The 16,147-nt window shown below is 38.0% G+C and overlaps 2 protein-coding genes across 2 annotated transcripts in view; one reads left to right on the top strand and one right to left on the bottom strand.

Annotated features, from left to right (window-relative positions):
- Window positions 1-672: 672 nt before the first annotated feature.
- Window positions 673-1,409, bottom strand: Smp_137190 (frataxin homolog, mitochondrial precursor,putative; the record flags this gene model as incomplete). Its single annotated transcript, XM_018796209.1, has 1 exon — window positions 673-1,409. The coding sequence occupies one exon, from the start codon at window positions 1,407-1,409 to the stop codon at window positions 924-926; it is 486 nt and encodes a 161-aa protein (XP_018646915.1). The 3' UTR covers window positions 673-923.
- A 9,623-nt stretch (window positions 1,410-11,032) lies between these two features.
- Smp_137200 (hypothetical protein) overlaps window positions 11,033-16,147 on the top strand; it is a gene marked incomplete at both ends in the record, with an annotated part of 41,755 nt that continues 36,640 nt past the window's right edge. The window contains 2 exons of the mRNA XM_018796198.1: window positions 11,033-11,272; window positions 15,394-15,599. Coding sequence (XP_018646914.1) covers window positions 11,033-11,272; window positions 15,394-15,599 — 446 coding nt within the window. The remainder of the gene's footprint in view (window positions 11,273-15,393; window positions 15,600-16,147) is intronic.

The raw sequence follows: 16,147 nt of genomic DNA, 5'->3' as shown, positions 1-16,147 counted from the left end.
AACTGTTAATTAGTCCTAAAATAGGTACAAACAACATTCACAAAATGGAATTAAAAATGAATTGTTACCAGCTAATTAACAGATGATAAACTAATTCTTTAAATACTGAAATCTAAAGTGGAGAATCGAGTGTTTCTTAAACAATGGACAATTATCTAAAATACTAAGAGGTATGTTGGTAGCAGTTTCAAAGGGACCTGCTTGCTTGCAATTTATAAGGGAAAAAACGTATACTCACTGAATATTACCGCCTGAAAAAGTGTTACCTAGTAATTCTGTTACCCAATCTCGAGATTAGAAAACGCCCTGTAGACGCGGACGGAAATTTGACGTTTGTTAATTTATCAATTGACAGTTATAGTGTCACTAAGTTGAGTCAAGTACTGCCACTGTATAATTAGGGAGAAGTAGTACCATTATACGGTTGACTACTGAACATTTGCGGCAATGAAAATTAGATGGACTAAAATGTGGTGGTCCAGTGGACGAGAACTAATGACCTAAATATTAGACTATCGCCTCCAATATAGCTGTACGCAGACGATACAAAATAACGGCACAAAGTACATCTCAAATTAGCCTAGTGTTAAAAGCTATCAAAAATAGACACTTTCATTTACAGACTTTTACGAATGTGTCACTGACAGATCATACGAATTTTAAGAACACAGGTAAAAAGTAAGTACGAGTTTTAAAATCAAATCATTTCGAAAGAAACGAATATCGTAATTTATATGTACAACAACGTATCTATCGTATTCAATGTATTAATACTCAGATAGTTCCGATTGCCAGAAGCAGAACCGCAACAAAACATGACTGAACATACACAAACATCAATGAGTTTGACAAGTTCAGTGAAAGTATCTTCTAAGGGTGGAAACATATAACAAAATAAAATATGATCAGCTGAAAAGCAGATCTCAGGTTTGAAACTCTACAGGACCACCTACGATGGCAGAGATCTCTTCGCTGAGAAGAGAATGGAGAGACTTTCCGTCATGTTTATAGATCCACAGGCGCATCGACGGAATATAATCGTAACGTTTAGGGCCACTTTGAGGAGAAGAAAGCCATAACTGCTTGTTTGGGGCCTGACGATTAATAATATAAGTACCAACTTCAGGACCAAAAGTGATCTTTAAAACACCATAGGCGTGTTCGACATCATACTCTTTGTTTAACGCAAAGCGTTCCGGAAGTTGTTCAAAAGAGTCTGCTAGTAACTCCAGAGTTTTCGTAGATACACGCTCGTACTCAGCATCGGACAATGAGTTTGGGCAAGATAGGTTAGTAAGTCTTATTTTAGCTACGTGAGTAATGTAGACTAAATCAAGACTTTTAAGAAAAAAAGAATGGACACAAGTACGAGGTCTCCTCAAATGCTGGAATATGGTACTGTAACGCATGATTTAAAACGCCTCCAACCATGGAGCAAATACTCTATAGTATCCACCATCTTTCGGAACAGCTAGTAAAAACTAATTTACTCCCTTGGACTTACCTTTTGACGTTTAAGTACTGCCTCAAGTCTATGATGCCATATAATTAAGGTTGTAGGAGGTGGGCATCACTGTATACGCAGACACGGCCTGGATTAGATTCTTGACCAAGTGACTTTCGCTAAGGGTGTGTCCACTAAAATTAATTAGGCCTGCACAAATTTCAAAGACCTGAAAAACGATTTATTCCAGTGATCGGTTTACTAACACACATGCATTAGGTACAGCTACTGAAGACATTGTAGGGCCAGTGAAATGTCACTGAACCCTGGCCAAATCATCCGGCAGTTAGGTCACTAAATATCGAACAGATCATCGATCCCTCGTCCAGGTCAAGGACAATCAACGCGCATCAGTTAATCATACGCCATGGACTGGCCCATGCGGCAGTGATAACTAATATATTCCTGTAATACCGTCCTTTGTGTTGTACAGTCTTCAGAGCATCCAAGGTCCCTTGATACGTCGATGGAGCAATCCACGTAATGTGCTGGTCACGAGGTGTGACTTCGAAGTTAGCTTGTCCGTCACATCGTTCCCGTCTTACTCGAGTAGGCCTTCAATCATTCGACATAGATCATCAACGTTGATGATCTACAACATGAATGAGTTTGTCGTTATTCAACCTCTTCTTAAAACTGTTCACTGATGTGGCTATGGTCACATCCTTCCACCCATATTGCTGCGCACCCCTGTACTCATCCCAAGAGACATATCCATTTTGCACTGAGGAAGCAACAATATTCTTGGTTTCTAGATGCCGATTAACAGTTTTTTTAATCATTCATGGTGAGGACTTCTTATTCGAACGTCGATTGACTTCGCCTACTTGCCAAGTTAACAAGTGGTAGATTATCGTAGCAGAATAATGAGGCCAGGGCTAAATTGCGAACTCCAGTTTTGAGATGGACGAGCATAGGAGGACAGGTTGAATATCACTGATCGATTGCCTCCTCAGTTGTGATTTATCACGAACGTAATACATATGAGCCTCAAGTACTAACTACGTTATAAAAGGAGCAAAGAAGTTTTAGCGAAAGGCTGGAGTCAAAATCAAAGATGGGCATTTTTTTTCCGCGAAAGTTCAAATCCTAAAGTATGGCATCGGCCAGGGTAGTCAAAAGGTCTGTCCTTTTCAAGGATTTAACGAGCGCAATACTGTTGTGCGCACTACACCTTCAGTATTTCAAATAGGAGTAAGTTGAGAAATCCGAACGAGCAGTATTCAACGAGCAGTCTTACATATATCTTGTAAATGATGATTCCAGATTCGTCTCTAAGGATCTACGATGAATGAAACCGGTCACTTTTCTTTTTCTAAATCCCTTAGTAGGGGTACTTTCAGAGAAGTCAGGAGTGCGCGAGTTATCCACCCCAAGGTCGTTTGCTGACTCAGGCCCGAGCAGTGCGTTCTTGTCAAGTGTCAGTTTTATTTCAGCAGACGTGTCGCCAATATATAACCAGCCACCTCCCTTTGTGTTGTCTATTAAACTCTAGCTTTTACATGAACTACCTACTTTATCGGGTCCTTGCAGGCTTGGATACATAATACTTTGTACGTTACATATGTTAGTTCTACAGATGCCATGAAAGTATGGTTTTACAATTAAGGTCTTTTTCGGTATTGTCTTTGCTACTGTATTGATAGATCTGATCCTAATATTGTAGATTGTTATGATGTGACTACCCAATCTATGGGATTTACGTAGAAGTCACATAATTGTCTACAGTGACCCATCCCATCGTGATATCAGCAGATGTTTAGCGCATCTAAAGAACACATTTAGACTGTAGATGGAACAATATATTTATTGTGAATGGGATCAGGTTACATCTAATGGGCACGCCCATTAGGCTGAGTCATTTCATACTGATCAAAATGTTCCTGAGTTCACCGTTCCCGACGTCTCCGCGTTTAATGTTGAATGTAACTTTTCCAAGTTATGTTAAGCTTCGATGACCGTATGGTTAGAAACAATACCACTGTATGGTCATCGCTATGTAACCTCTTGCTTTCCTTACAAAACATATAATTCCCTTCCCATTGCAAATGTATTCTTCAAACGTAATCAATTATTAACACGATGGTACGAACCAGTCTAGTTAACGATGTGGCTTCCAAGTAAGGTATGATCGATCACGTGGTCACATCAAGGCAAATCCACAACTGTAGAATAGGCCTATCATTCTAGTAGCATTGCTACGTGTACTAATACTGTCCTAAACCATAATTTAGTAAAATTACCGATCCTTGTGGTCTAGGGGAAATATATTTGCTCAGAAATTGACCTAATACAAGAGAATAGGTTGAGGTAGTCAAGCATCAAATATCCTGTCACTAATGACTAAACTTTACAAGTCATGAGCACTGACTGTTCTGCTTATTACCCTTGCCTTTTCCTTTCTCAGTCTCAGCACCCCCACAGTATGCCAACGAAAACATATGTCGAACATATGACTTCATCGTGCGCCGTCATCAGTATTTCGGAAGTTTATCTGGGATCAGAAGGCACAAAATAATATGTTAACGATGACGTCTTTGGCTGGTTGTTTATGAATTCACCTCATTACTTCCTACTACAAACATCTCTGGACTTAAGTCGTATTCGTCCTCGACCAACACTCGCTTGTCGCAACTCAACCTCCACAAAGTGCCCCAACTCTTACATTGAACGTAAGTCATGCTAACATCATTATCTATCCCCTGATCATATAACCAGTTGCCCCTATAACACATGAACTCCACTGAGTAGCGTGTTAGGGCGAAACCAGCAGCATTTGCAACAATCTGATCTCGCCTGTAAACCGGCATAATACATGTAACACACTGCTATTTAAGAATATATTGTTATTATTCTACAGAGTCGCTCACTTTCATTCGTTAGTACAATACAATTAGAATGAAAATCATCAAGTAATTGGGTCACCAACAATTATAAACCAAGTACTCATCGAAAGAGGAAGATGCGCATCTGTCAAGTGAGCAACACAGTTCTTTCTCCTGTGAACAAATCACAGCTATCAATTTACAAAAAGACGACCAAATGAGAGAGACAATAATGACAACCTCTAAGTTTGATGTTCAAGTAAAACTTAACTTTGTTCAAAAAGACCAAAAAGGTAATGTAGCAAATTGGTCACACCGAAATTGAGGTTCAAATGATTGTGATGGCCATATCTACAGCCAACTACAAGCGAGATGCAGATATCTCGTCAAGGGGCGTTCTATTCTGATTGGTGTTTTTATCTCGAAACCTGGAGGGGATCGTCCTAAAATTGTAGAGAACTAAGCAGTTATCCTATATGTCAGAGTTTCTTACACTTGAGTCATCGTCAAATTATAATTCCTATCATCAATTTATGACTGTAGATAAATGCCATTTTTACAGGTACGATTTATATTTTAAGACTACGATTTATATCAAGAGTACTACACAAGTATGTTTAGAAAAATCACACTAGTGAATGGTGAAAATTTCATAATTCAGTCTTCACAAACATATCAGCCAATTATTGAACAGATCTGACTAATGGAACAGCTCACTAAGTTTACATTCATCATCGACCGACAAGGAGAGGGTTATGATGCTGGTAAATGCGTACGCTTAGACATTGGTCGACGTTAAGGCGTTAGATTTGTGAGTGTGTGCCATATATGTGATTCTGAAACAAAAAAATAATGGATAAGCATCCTCAAAGATCCCCAAATGACTTCAAGTGAACAAACAAAGGTACCTCTAACTAGTTGGCAAACTCATACCAGTTGCTTCCACTAGTATAAATTGTAGTTACGAAATATGCAGATAATTTACGTACTCGAGGAAGATACACAAGAAGAATCTGAGACGGTCAGGTTAAATCCCTCCGTGTGACATAAGACTCCCTCGACAACTATAGTTTTGGTTTACTCACATTAATTGATCCATGTCTAAATAAGGAGTAGATATTAAAGCAATACACTTACTTGTTTTACTTGCACTAAAGTACCAGAAGATAATCAGGTCCTTCGAAACTGCTGCTCTGCCAACCAGTTTTTGACACACTCAAAATTGGCAGTTATTCTCTTAGCTACTTTCTCAAAACACGTTTGCAAGGTAGGTAACTTGTTCCCAACGTTTGCTCTACTGTCAGTCCTTTCCTCTTTTATGTCATAATTCATTTGGAAACGGTAAACAAGAACAGCCTGTCTTTGAAATATTCTATTGAGACAGTTATGAGATAACTATTCATTATTCATTCCACCTCTACCAGATAACTAAACAGAGCCACATCACCTATCGACTGACCGACCTCTGGACATTAGGGGAATTCAGAAGTAGCAAACCCTAACCGTAAAGAAATAGAAGCATGTTGGAGGAAAATTACCCACTAGTAGAGCTAACGCTATGGTTTAAAATATGGTGAGGTATACGACTTTTTAGCACTTATCCTACCGCGTTAACTCCCAATCGAATGCATCTTGTAATTAGCCTAGAAGACCTGAGTGATTCAGGTGTCATTCTTTAAAATGGCATTTCTTAATAACTAGTCCCGTTACAGAATGACAACTCAATAGTATTCTTCAACATTTGAGTAATTTTGGGACTTGGAAGACTGAGGCTTACTAGTAACACGTATAGACCTATCTAAGTTTGCAGGCAACTATTTCAAACAACTGAGACCTTCAGACCGCTAATTATCACAGGAGCCATTCGGTTATCCATAGAATCCCTATTCTTGTACCAAAATAGAAACTCACATATTCTATAAATTCGTCTTAGTTGGTTGCTAGCCATATCAAAACCGTGATAGTCAATAATTCATTGTAAGTACTTTCGATATGTTTAAAAACCAAACATCTATTTGAGGACCATTGCAGCAAAACATTGTAGATACAACCAGTATTGTATTTTGACAACTATTAACCAGTAACACCTTCTATATCCGAATCGTCCCCCACTTGGTTAAAATCAAAAGTCAGATGCGAAGAGGTTTTAATAATATATTTGATGCGTCATCAATATATCGAGAAGCGGTTGCTCTAATCTGGCTAGTGAACGTAGGAAATGTTTCCCACGCTGAGCTATAACGTGATCTAGTGCGGATGCATGACCAAGCGCCCTCAGTTAAACAAGGCCACTTAAACTAATGTGGTCAGCATCCAATGTCGAACACTTAAAAAGCTATTGATTTTGGGGAATTATTTGCAGCTACAGATCACTCCCCCCTAGTGAGGTAGTGATGACCCTACGACGTGGCCAGCCAGAAGTTTAAACCCAACGAGTTTGTCATTGTTAAACACTCTTCTGATAGCTTACTATGTTTAGCAGCATCTGGTCGTCTTTCCTTACACTCAGGGACCATGAATTACAACATAGTAATAAGGAAACAAAGTACAATGAAAAATTCGGTTCTTTGTGAACTTCATCGTTCTTTTCCAGCCGTCCTGGAAAAGAAAAAAATAGAACGTGTGAGTGCATGTCGAAATACACGTACCTGCGTAAGGACACAAGGTGAGCGGAAAAAAAGTAAATAAACCAACACGTTTGCGACAACGTAAAAGCGACTGGAAAAAATTGGTTTCTTGGGGTATTTTATATATAAAGAAATATACACGCTCATAAGTGAAAAAATTGTTTTTTTGGAATAAATAGATAAAAATGAGCATATTAAAAAACTCTTTTTTATAATAAATAATACAAAGGGAATTCAAGACAAAGTTTGTGTCCTACGTGCAATAGTCGTTTAAATGTTCTGGAAATCTTACTCTTCTTCCAGAACGTGTTGTCCTAAGTTTATTTCCCGACGTTGACGAAGTATCAAGATGTGCATCGGCTGTCCTGTGGGGTACTACAAGTTTAGGAGCCGTGTCATCCGATTGTACTGAAGGAAAATCGACGTAGTTAGGGTTTCCTTCTAAGTACGCTGCTTTTAGGTGATCGATACTGATGCTATCGTTCGTGCCGTTCTTATCGACTATATAGTACTTAGGTTCACGTTGCAGAACTTTGAAGTATCCTTCGTATGCTGATTCGAGAGGTCGTCGATGTGAGTCTCGACGAACTAAGACATGTGTACTATGTCGTAAGTCAAGTTGAACGAAATCATCAGTTGGTTGCGGTCGAGTGTAAGCAGGTTTAACTGAACGCATTGCCTTTGTAAGCCTGCTCGTGTAAGAGTTTAGATCCATGTTCAATGAAGAAGCTGGAAGATCAACGAATTCTCTTGGAAGTCGGGGTGTCGTTTCATAAACGAGTTGGGATGCAGTGTATCGAATGTCAGCCTTCACTGCATTGCGGGTACCCAGCAAGACGAGTGGAAGAGCGTCTGTCCACTGTGAAACGTTTGAAGCTGATAGTGAAGCTATTAGCTGTCGATGAAAACGTTCTACCAACCCGTTTGCTTGTGGGTGGTAGGCGGTCGTTCGGAGGCCTGTGATTCCTAATAGTGTGGTCAGACAACGGAAAAGTCCAGATTCGAACTGGCGTCCACAGTCTGTAGTGATGGTTGAGGGGCAGCCGAAATTTGCTACCCATCGTTCGACGAAAGTGCGAGCCACTGTTTCAGCAGTGATGTCCTTAATAGGCACTGCTTCTGGCCATCGAGTGAAACGGCCTACGCATGTTAGGAGATATGAGTATCCATTTGAATCGGGTAAGGGTCCTACCAAACCTAGATGAACATGGTCGAAACGAGCATCAGGGGTTTTGAAAGGGCCTAAGGGACATTCGTTGTGTCTGATTACCTTAGATTTCTGACAGCTTACACAGGAGCATGTATACTCCCTCACGTCTTCATTAATACCAGGCCAGCAAAACCGTTCGGCTATAAGCTTGGTGGATGCACGAACACCCGGATGAGAAAGATTGTGCAATGTATTGAAGACGTTGCGTCGATGTTTTGGTACGATTGGACGATCCCTACCTGTAGATGTGTCACATAGTAAGGCTTTCTTACCTGTTCCCATCTGCTTAATACGCAGTTTTAGAGTTGTCGAGGATAACTTGTGCTGAAACTCAGTGTCTTCTTTTTTATGCTGAGCGAGTTTAAGAAGGTCGATTCCTTGGAAGCTGTTCAAGGAACCTATACGAGACAAAGCGTCTGCAACTACATTGTTTGCTCCAGAAATGTGTTGTAAATCTGAAGTAAACTGCGAAATGTAGTCCAGTTGTCGAGACTCTCGGGGTGAGTCCTTGTCTGAGGATGAGCTCAAAGAGAAGGTAAGAGGTTTGTGATCGGTAAAAAGAGTGCATTCTTTTCCTTCAATGGAATGTTGGAAATGTCGTACAGCACAATACATAGCTAGGTGTTCCCTACCGAACGCGTTGTACTTAGATTCAGCGTCTAGCAATCGTCTCGAGAAAAATCCTAATGGTTGCCAAGAGTGGTTAACCAATTATTGTAAGACTCCTCCGATTTCTGAGTCGAATGCGTCTACGGCGATACTAATGGGCGCTTGAGTGTCCCGATGTGCGGGCAGGGTTGCCTTAGCGATATGTTCCTTAACTGTGGAGAATGCTTTTCGAGCGGTGTCGTCTAGATTGATTGATTTGGCATTTCCACGAAGTTGGTCGGTTAACGGTTTCATAAGAGATGCGCATTTAGGTATGAACCGTCTGTAGAAACTTACAAGGCCATTAAAAGTGTGCAATTGCTTAATGGTGGTCGGTTCTGGGTAATCCAGAATGGCCGCCACTTTGCTTCTAAGAGGTCGGATGTCTTGGGCATCAATAGTGTGTCCTAAGAAGTCTAAGGAGTTTGTTCCGATTCGGCATTTCTGAATGTTTACAGTAACGCCATGACTTTGGAGCCGTTCGAAAACAATGTCCAGATGCTTGAGATGTGATTCTCTGTCCGGACTTGCTATAAGGCAGTCATCAACATACGTATGTACGAAGTTGAGACCTCGGAATACGTCATCTATGAACCTTTGGAAGGTTTGAGCCGCGTTTCTTAGGCCGAATGGCATTCGTAAAAATTCGTAGAGGTCAAAAGGAGTTATAATGGCGGTTTTCGGAATGTCGTCAGCAGCCATATGTATTTGGTTGTAAGCTTTAACGAAATCGATTTTCGAAAAGACAGTTGTACCTTTCAATGTAGCTGTCAAATCGTGAATATGGGGCAACGGGCAACAACTGGGAGTGGTTTTAGCATTCAGACGCCGATAATCACCAATTGGACGCCAATTATTGCTGTCTTTTTTAGGGATCATGTGCAAGGAGGATGATCATGGGCTATTTTACGGTCGAATTATTCCTAAGTTTATCATGTGGTCGAATTCGTTTTTAGCTTCCTAAGCTTTTCGGGGGCCAGTCGGCGTGCTTTCGAGGATGCAGGTGGTCCTGTAGTCGAGATGTGATGTGTAACATTGCTGGTCACGCACGGCAATTTCAGTTGCGGTTGATATATTCCAGGGTATTTATCAAGTAATGGTTGATATAAGGGGTCTATGGCGTGATTAATTGTGACTGGAGATAATCTGCAACCAGAAAACGGAGTTACGCAAACAGATAACTTAGTGTTACTGTTTATTAACCATCGTTTGTGTGTGTCGATGAGTAGATTGTGGTATTGTAACAGGTCTATACCGATGATTGGCATAGAGACATCTGCAACCACGAAAATCCAGTGGATGGGTTCGCGTAAACCCACGTTAAGGTAGACGTACCTTTTACCATACAGGGTAACCGGTTTTCCGTTTGCCGCCTGTAAGATTAAAATAGACTAGTGGAGTCTGTCGTTGGAATTCGCGGGAAGAACGCTAACTTCTGCGCCGGTGTCGACGAGGTAGCGGACGTTCGTAGTCACATCCGTGACGTATAAGAGGCGGCTATGTTCGCTGGCTACGGTTGCCGTTAACGCGTGACGGCAGGGAAGTTTCCCGAGTTTTTACTCGTGTCAGTCGACTTGGAGTTCGAGTAATTGCAGGGTTTCCTGCAATTTCTAGAAGACTTGCCATACTGGTTATGATACCAGCACCAGTTGGGGCTATCAAATTCTCGTGGTCGAGAGACAGATCGCCTACGTGAAACGCTTCTTCGCGGGGTTTGTGACCGTCTACGTTCATTACGAAATCGAAGGTTGCGTGTAAGTGTGTGACATAGTTTGATTATGTCAGTCGGGGTCGCTTGAGGTTTTTCTTTAACGGGAAAGACCTCGGCTTTTCGTAATTTCTAAGATGTGGTAGGCAGATGCAGCCAGTTCGTCTACGGCGTTGTTTCGAAACGATAAATGAAATATTGGCAATGGAAAACGTTCACAAATTCGACAAGCCTGATCGTGTACACGTCCTAAATTTTGAGTGAAAAAAGGAGGTAGGTGCCAAAGACAGATTCCATGATATTGCTGAACAAATTCGTATTTGAAATGTTGTTGTTTAAATCTGCAGTTAGTCACACGAGACGTTCAATGATGACTTATTTAAATGTAAGAACAGCTTATCGTTACTCTCTGGATTATTGTTCTGTCCTGATTTTTAGTGGTGGAAACATGATCGATTTCAGTGAGAGAGTTGAATGATGCTACGTATATGCTTCTTTTTGCTGGTAGCTATGTTTCTTAATAAATTGCTGGACTACAATGGTTTTGCATCTGTTCCTTTTACCAATGAAAAAGCTAAAGTCAACTCACTACACTATTTCGATTTTTACGGATGCTACTTTTCATGCTGTGATCACAAATTTCATAATAAACCTGAAATTGAGGATGATGAAATGGTAATTGCCCGTCAAACTACCAATAACCTGGAAGTACCGACCGACTTTTGGAATTTTTTCGAACGTTTCTGCAAGGTTTGTTCTTAACCCTAGCCATTTTTGTCGAGTCAACCTAATTTTAAGCTGGAATTTAAAGTGTTATTCGGGAATTCGTGTTGACATGTAGCAGAAGTTTTTCCTTCCACTGCTGAAACCTTGTTTGTTTTTACATGATTGTAACATTCTACAGATATATTTGCAAGTGTAACAAATCTTCAGAATTCAGTACTCATATAGTTTTCAGATCAACAGACAGCTCATTTAGTTCTAGTGTTTGGTTCAGGAGTCAAACAGTCGTAGTTCTTCATTACACTATACGCTTCCATTCCAAAGGGGATAGTAAAGTGGGGGAAAGTATATTGTCCTTCAGCAATATCTTTCCAACATTCTGAACAGTCTTCGACTCCGTATACTGGTGCGCCAACAGACATGTCTTTGTGAACTTTGACTTAACGCTTAAGGAAAATTATTAAAATGTAGTGGATGCAATGGATGAGGTCAGACAATAAGTTTATCACTTTGTTAACTAACCATAATTCCGATTTATTGAAGATATTTCACTGTATGATTTAATGGCAGTATGCTTGCTGCAGCAACTAAGGCCTTGAATAATCCTAATGTGGGGCCCACACTTGCAAACTATTAGGAATTGGATGTCCATATGTTTCAATCATTTTGATTCATTGATTATTGAAGTAAAAGTATTCTTAGTTTGGTTGGTCTTAGAGTTTTTGGTTTAAAGAAATATGCTTGTGTGTATCTTTAAGTTCACTTCTTTTTGTTTTTAAATCTTATGTCCAGAAAAGTATCCTTGTTTCTTCTAGAACAGATAAATCATAGACCTTGCTGCAGGAGATTACTTAGAAAGTCGTGTCGACTATCACGATTTTATGTTATTTAATCAAGTGGCTCCCTAACTTCCTCGTAATCGTTGGGTAGATTTTTTATAACGCCAAATTATTTCAATTGTTTACTATCTGTTTAGTAGCATAAGTAATGCTTTTATGATTATACACATTTCCAAAGGATCGATATACATAATAGTAAATTGTTCACCTCCTTTTAAAACTAATAAATTGATGTATAGGCGGACAGAAGATGCTTATAAAGCAGAAATTTTTATGATATAGTGGTTATGTGGTATTGTATAATCAAATGTATAAAGTTTCTAAATGACTACCTTGCTTTTCAATTTCTGGACTGTGATGGTAAATTGTGATAAATATGCAGTCCTACTGGGGATTAGTGGGTCAAACCCTAAAATGTGGTTGATATAGGAGACAACATGTCCTCAGTGATCCACTTTATGCCTATCTGAGTCTATGGAAAAACATGTGCTGTTTGGTTCTGCTGTAAGTCTTAAACCAACTTATCTGTATATATGTTTACCTAAGTAATATTATCTTGACCCGAATACACACAAGTTTAGTTGTCATAACTTGCGAATTTACAATAATAAATTAACCTAATAATATGGAAGCTGATGAATTAGAAAAAGCAATGCCCATCTTAACAGTAGGCTTAAAATATTATAGTTGTGAAGTAACTGAGCTTGAGATAATCATTTTTATTTTCACCTTTGTTGTGTAATATAGAAAGACTCTGGTAGGTTAGGTATTTGTATATTTACAAGCCCAAATTTTTGATTTAACTGAACTAATACTGAGAGGTCTATTTGAGTCACTTTTCTCTGCTAAGGTTTATTTTTTTAATCAACAAATCTGTTTTTTTTTCAAAATATATGTGTAAAAATAAGGTTTGGTGTAACAGACAAATGAACGCTGTAAACTGGCATTGAACTACGGTAATGTCGGATGTTAACTATGACTTTTTATCTAATAGCACCAATTATTTTTCATAGTTTTTAGACAGTATAACATCAAATCACTTTTATTCCTTAGAAATGTTTGTTTCGGTCTTCATTTTCCCTTTAATTTAAAAAGAACGTATTGAATTGAAAAGAAGACAGAAAGTAAGGAGACACATAGTTTCGACGCAAAATTATCTGATAAACGGGCATCTAAGTCTATGGGCACAAGTTTGAACTTCATGTCGACTAAGAAGGCGAGAGAAGAGATAAAAATGATCTAGATTTTCAATAATTCCACACTGTCAAAGACATCAAAATAAGACCTTATTTTATTTCAATTTATTTATGTAGTGTTTCATTGAATGGCTGATATCTTCATCGACTGAATAACTTCATTCATCTTTTACGCAAATCCTGTTTCATGTAGTTAAGCCTTATGAAATCACGAAAATGTCAAGGGTTCATGTTTTTTGATAACGTTTATACCTTTTAGGGTGCATAACAACCTAAGCCATACAAAACAGATATTTCATCATTATGTTTCATAGCATCTTGGCCGATACTTTGATAAATTTTTATTTTAGGATACTGTGGTGATTTAAAGTATTTGAATTATAGTATGAACTAATAATCCCAGCAATAACGCATTTTAATCAAGAAATATTAGATGAGCACGAACGAGTGTACTGTATTTGGAATTCAAAATCAAAACAGTCATCAGTACAAAGAAATTATTGATTCATCTTAACACCACGGACACTATTGCGCTACTCGTTTATAACTGTTTGGACACGTTTGTGCTTATCACTTCTTGGAGTTTGTTTTGCTTAGTACCTCATGCAAATAAACATCTTGTACACCAAGCAGATTTACCGAATGATTTTACTAATAGCATTAAAGAACAAGTGAGGCAGATCTTTTGGTGTCGGCCATTTAAAATAAGGGTGGTTAAACAAGTGAAAGAAAAATATAAAAAAATAATATGCCATTCCTAACCCTTCACCATTTTCGTTCAATAAACTGGTTAAAATTTAAATCTATTCAGGAGGATTTTGTGTCTGACTCCTAAAATTCATGTTGCTGTATTCACCATACTACTTTCATGCTTTTAGTTTTAGATTTGCTATTGTCAGAATGATTTGCTAATAGATGTTTTTTTAGTTTTTAGCCTTTGCTAAAATCTCTTGTTTGTCATATTCCTACTTATTTCACTAGACTACGAATATGTTGATAAGTGTGTGAATGAAGTGATACTTAATAATTTCAGAACAAATAACTATGTAAGAAGTAAACCTGTAATCTTCATTTTATTTAAAAAATCTAGCAAAGTCTGGGGTTACAGTAATACATTTGTCAAAGCTATTCCACATTTTTGTTCAGATCCTCAGTTTATTTAGTTTATTAGGTTGCTGAATATCTGTTTGCTTGGGTGGATTCTACGTAATCAACTTTGACCCTGTAATAGATGTGGAGAGGTTTTTTCTTAATTTCTTTCCAACAAATGGCTATGATTATATTTCTCAGTCAGAAGACTGATATGGCAAACAAACAAAATTGAACAAACTGAGATTCTTATTACATTATATAAGCTAGTAAATCCATACCATTCCCAAACTTCCATTATTTCTAAAATTGATAGACTTAATATTAATAATAGTACCAATGGACACAGTTATTCTGGTTCACAAATTATGGTTATTTTGTGATAGAACAGTTGACAGATTTCCTGAATTTCGTGGCATTTCATCTGTTTGGTTATACGATGAAGTTTGTCATTGAGTTTCCTTGAAATTTTGTGATGAAAAAGGACCTAATATGTAATTATATAATGACAGAAAACGTTTAGATACATTAACTTATAAGTAGTTTTCTTCAGTACTGTATGCTTACTATCATAAAAGGGATGAATTTATCAAACGTTTTCATATTAGCAAAATCACAGCTAGTCGTTTCTGCTAAACTCAAAATTTACCCATCCACATTTTTGAAAATGAAACTAGTAGAGTAAATAATCTCTGTTTAAGAATCCTTTTCGATTAGCTATTTTGTTCAGTATGTGTAGTACTAGCTGAAACACTTAGGACAGTTTCATAACAGGATACATCTTCGTTTGATTTATCTGCGAACTTCTGCCCGAAATTAAAACTCCACTAAATCTTGTCAGAAGATTAGGCAGTTCCCGAGACAGTACCATAGCAAGAAGTTTATCATTCATTATTATTATTTATTAAAAAAGAGTAACTTTACACAACAAAATCCAAAGTTAAAAACTAGATTAAATAAATAATAATAATAAGCAATATGAATTTGTTTCATTAACTCTTACGTCTTGATTATACATTTTCAGCATATCAATGTATCTAAAATGTCTATGAATTCTCCAACATACTCAAATATACAACGTCATCTGACTTCAGAAGTCGAAAGGCGTGAATTCATGAATAATGGAAACAATATATACTTTTGTTCGTATTGTATCAGGAACTACATGTTAAAAGCATCCATAAAATATGACATGAACACTGAACAGTATTTAAATTTATTTCTTTTTCGGTAAGTTCCTTTATTTCTTTAAAAAGTTTAGTGTTAATAATAACGACAAATTATTTTGTTACGCAGGTTTAAGGTTTTCAGTAATTTAAGTCAATTCAAAAAATCTTATAAATCTCTAGATCGTTTAAAATACTGTAAGTAATCAGAATGTTTCATCTTTCCATTATGTATTACGTTAATACAATTGCTCTTCATGTCAAAACCTAGAAACATTGAATCGTTAAACAAATCAAGAAATGTAAGATGTTTCTGAATACAGATATTTTTGAATCCAAAAGTATTGAGCATTATCAGTATAGGGTTGTGAAGACTGTTGAGTTTTTGATTGAGATCATGAACCGATGAATGTTAGACCACTAGTGAAAACCTGGAGGCACTGGACGGCAGTGTCGGAGTTCTAGTGAGAAGCCGTGACTAGTGGAGCTAATCCGTGTCATTTAGAGACAGGTATCTACCTCAAACAATCGATGATCGCGCAATTTCGTGAATTGGTTGAAGTTAGACATTAACACCATTAGGTGCCGGCTCAGCGGTCTAGAGGTTAAGCG

The sequence above is a fragment of the Schistosoma mansoni genome, assembly GCF_000237925.1.
Source record: "Schistosoma mansoni, WGS project CABG00000000 data, supercontig 0176, strain Puerto Rico, whole genome shotgun sequence".
In the NCBI taxonomy this organism is placed as follows: domain Eukaryota; kingdom Metazoa; phylum Platyhelminthes; class Trematoda; order Strigeidida; family Schistosomatidae; genus Schistosoma; species Schistosoma mansoni.
Note: the sequence above shows the minus strand (reverse complement) of the source record. Positions and strands in the feature narration are given on the sequence as shown.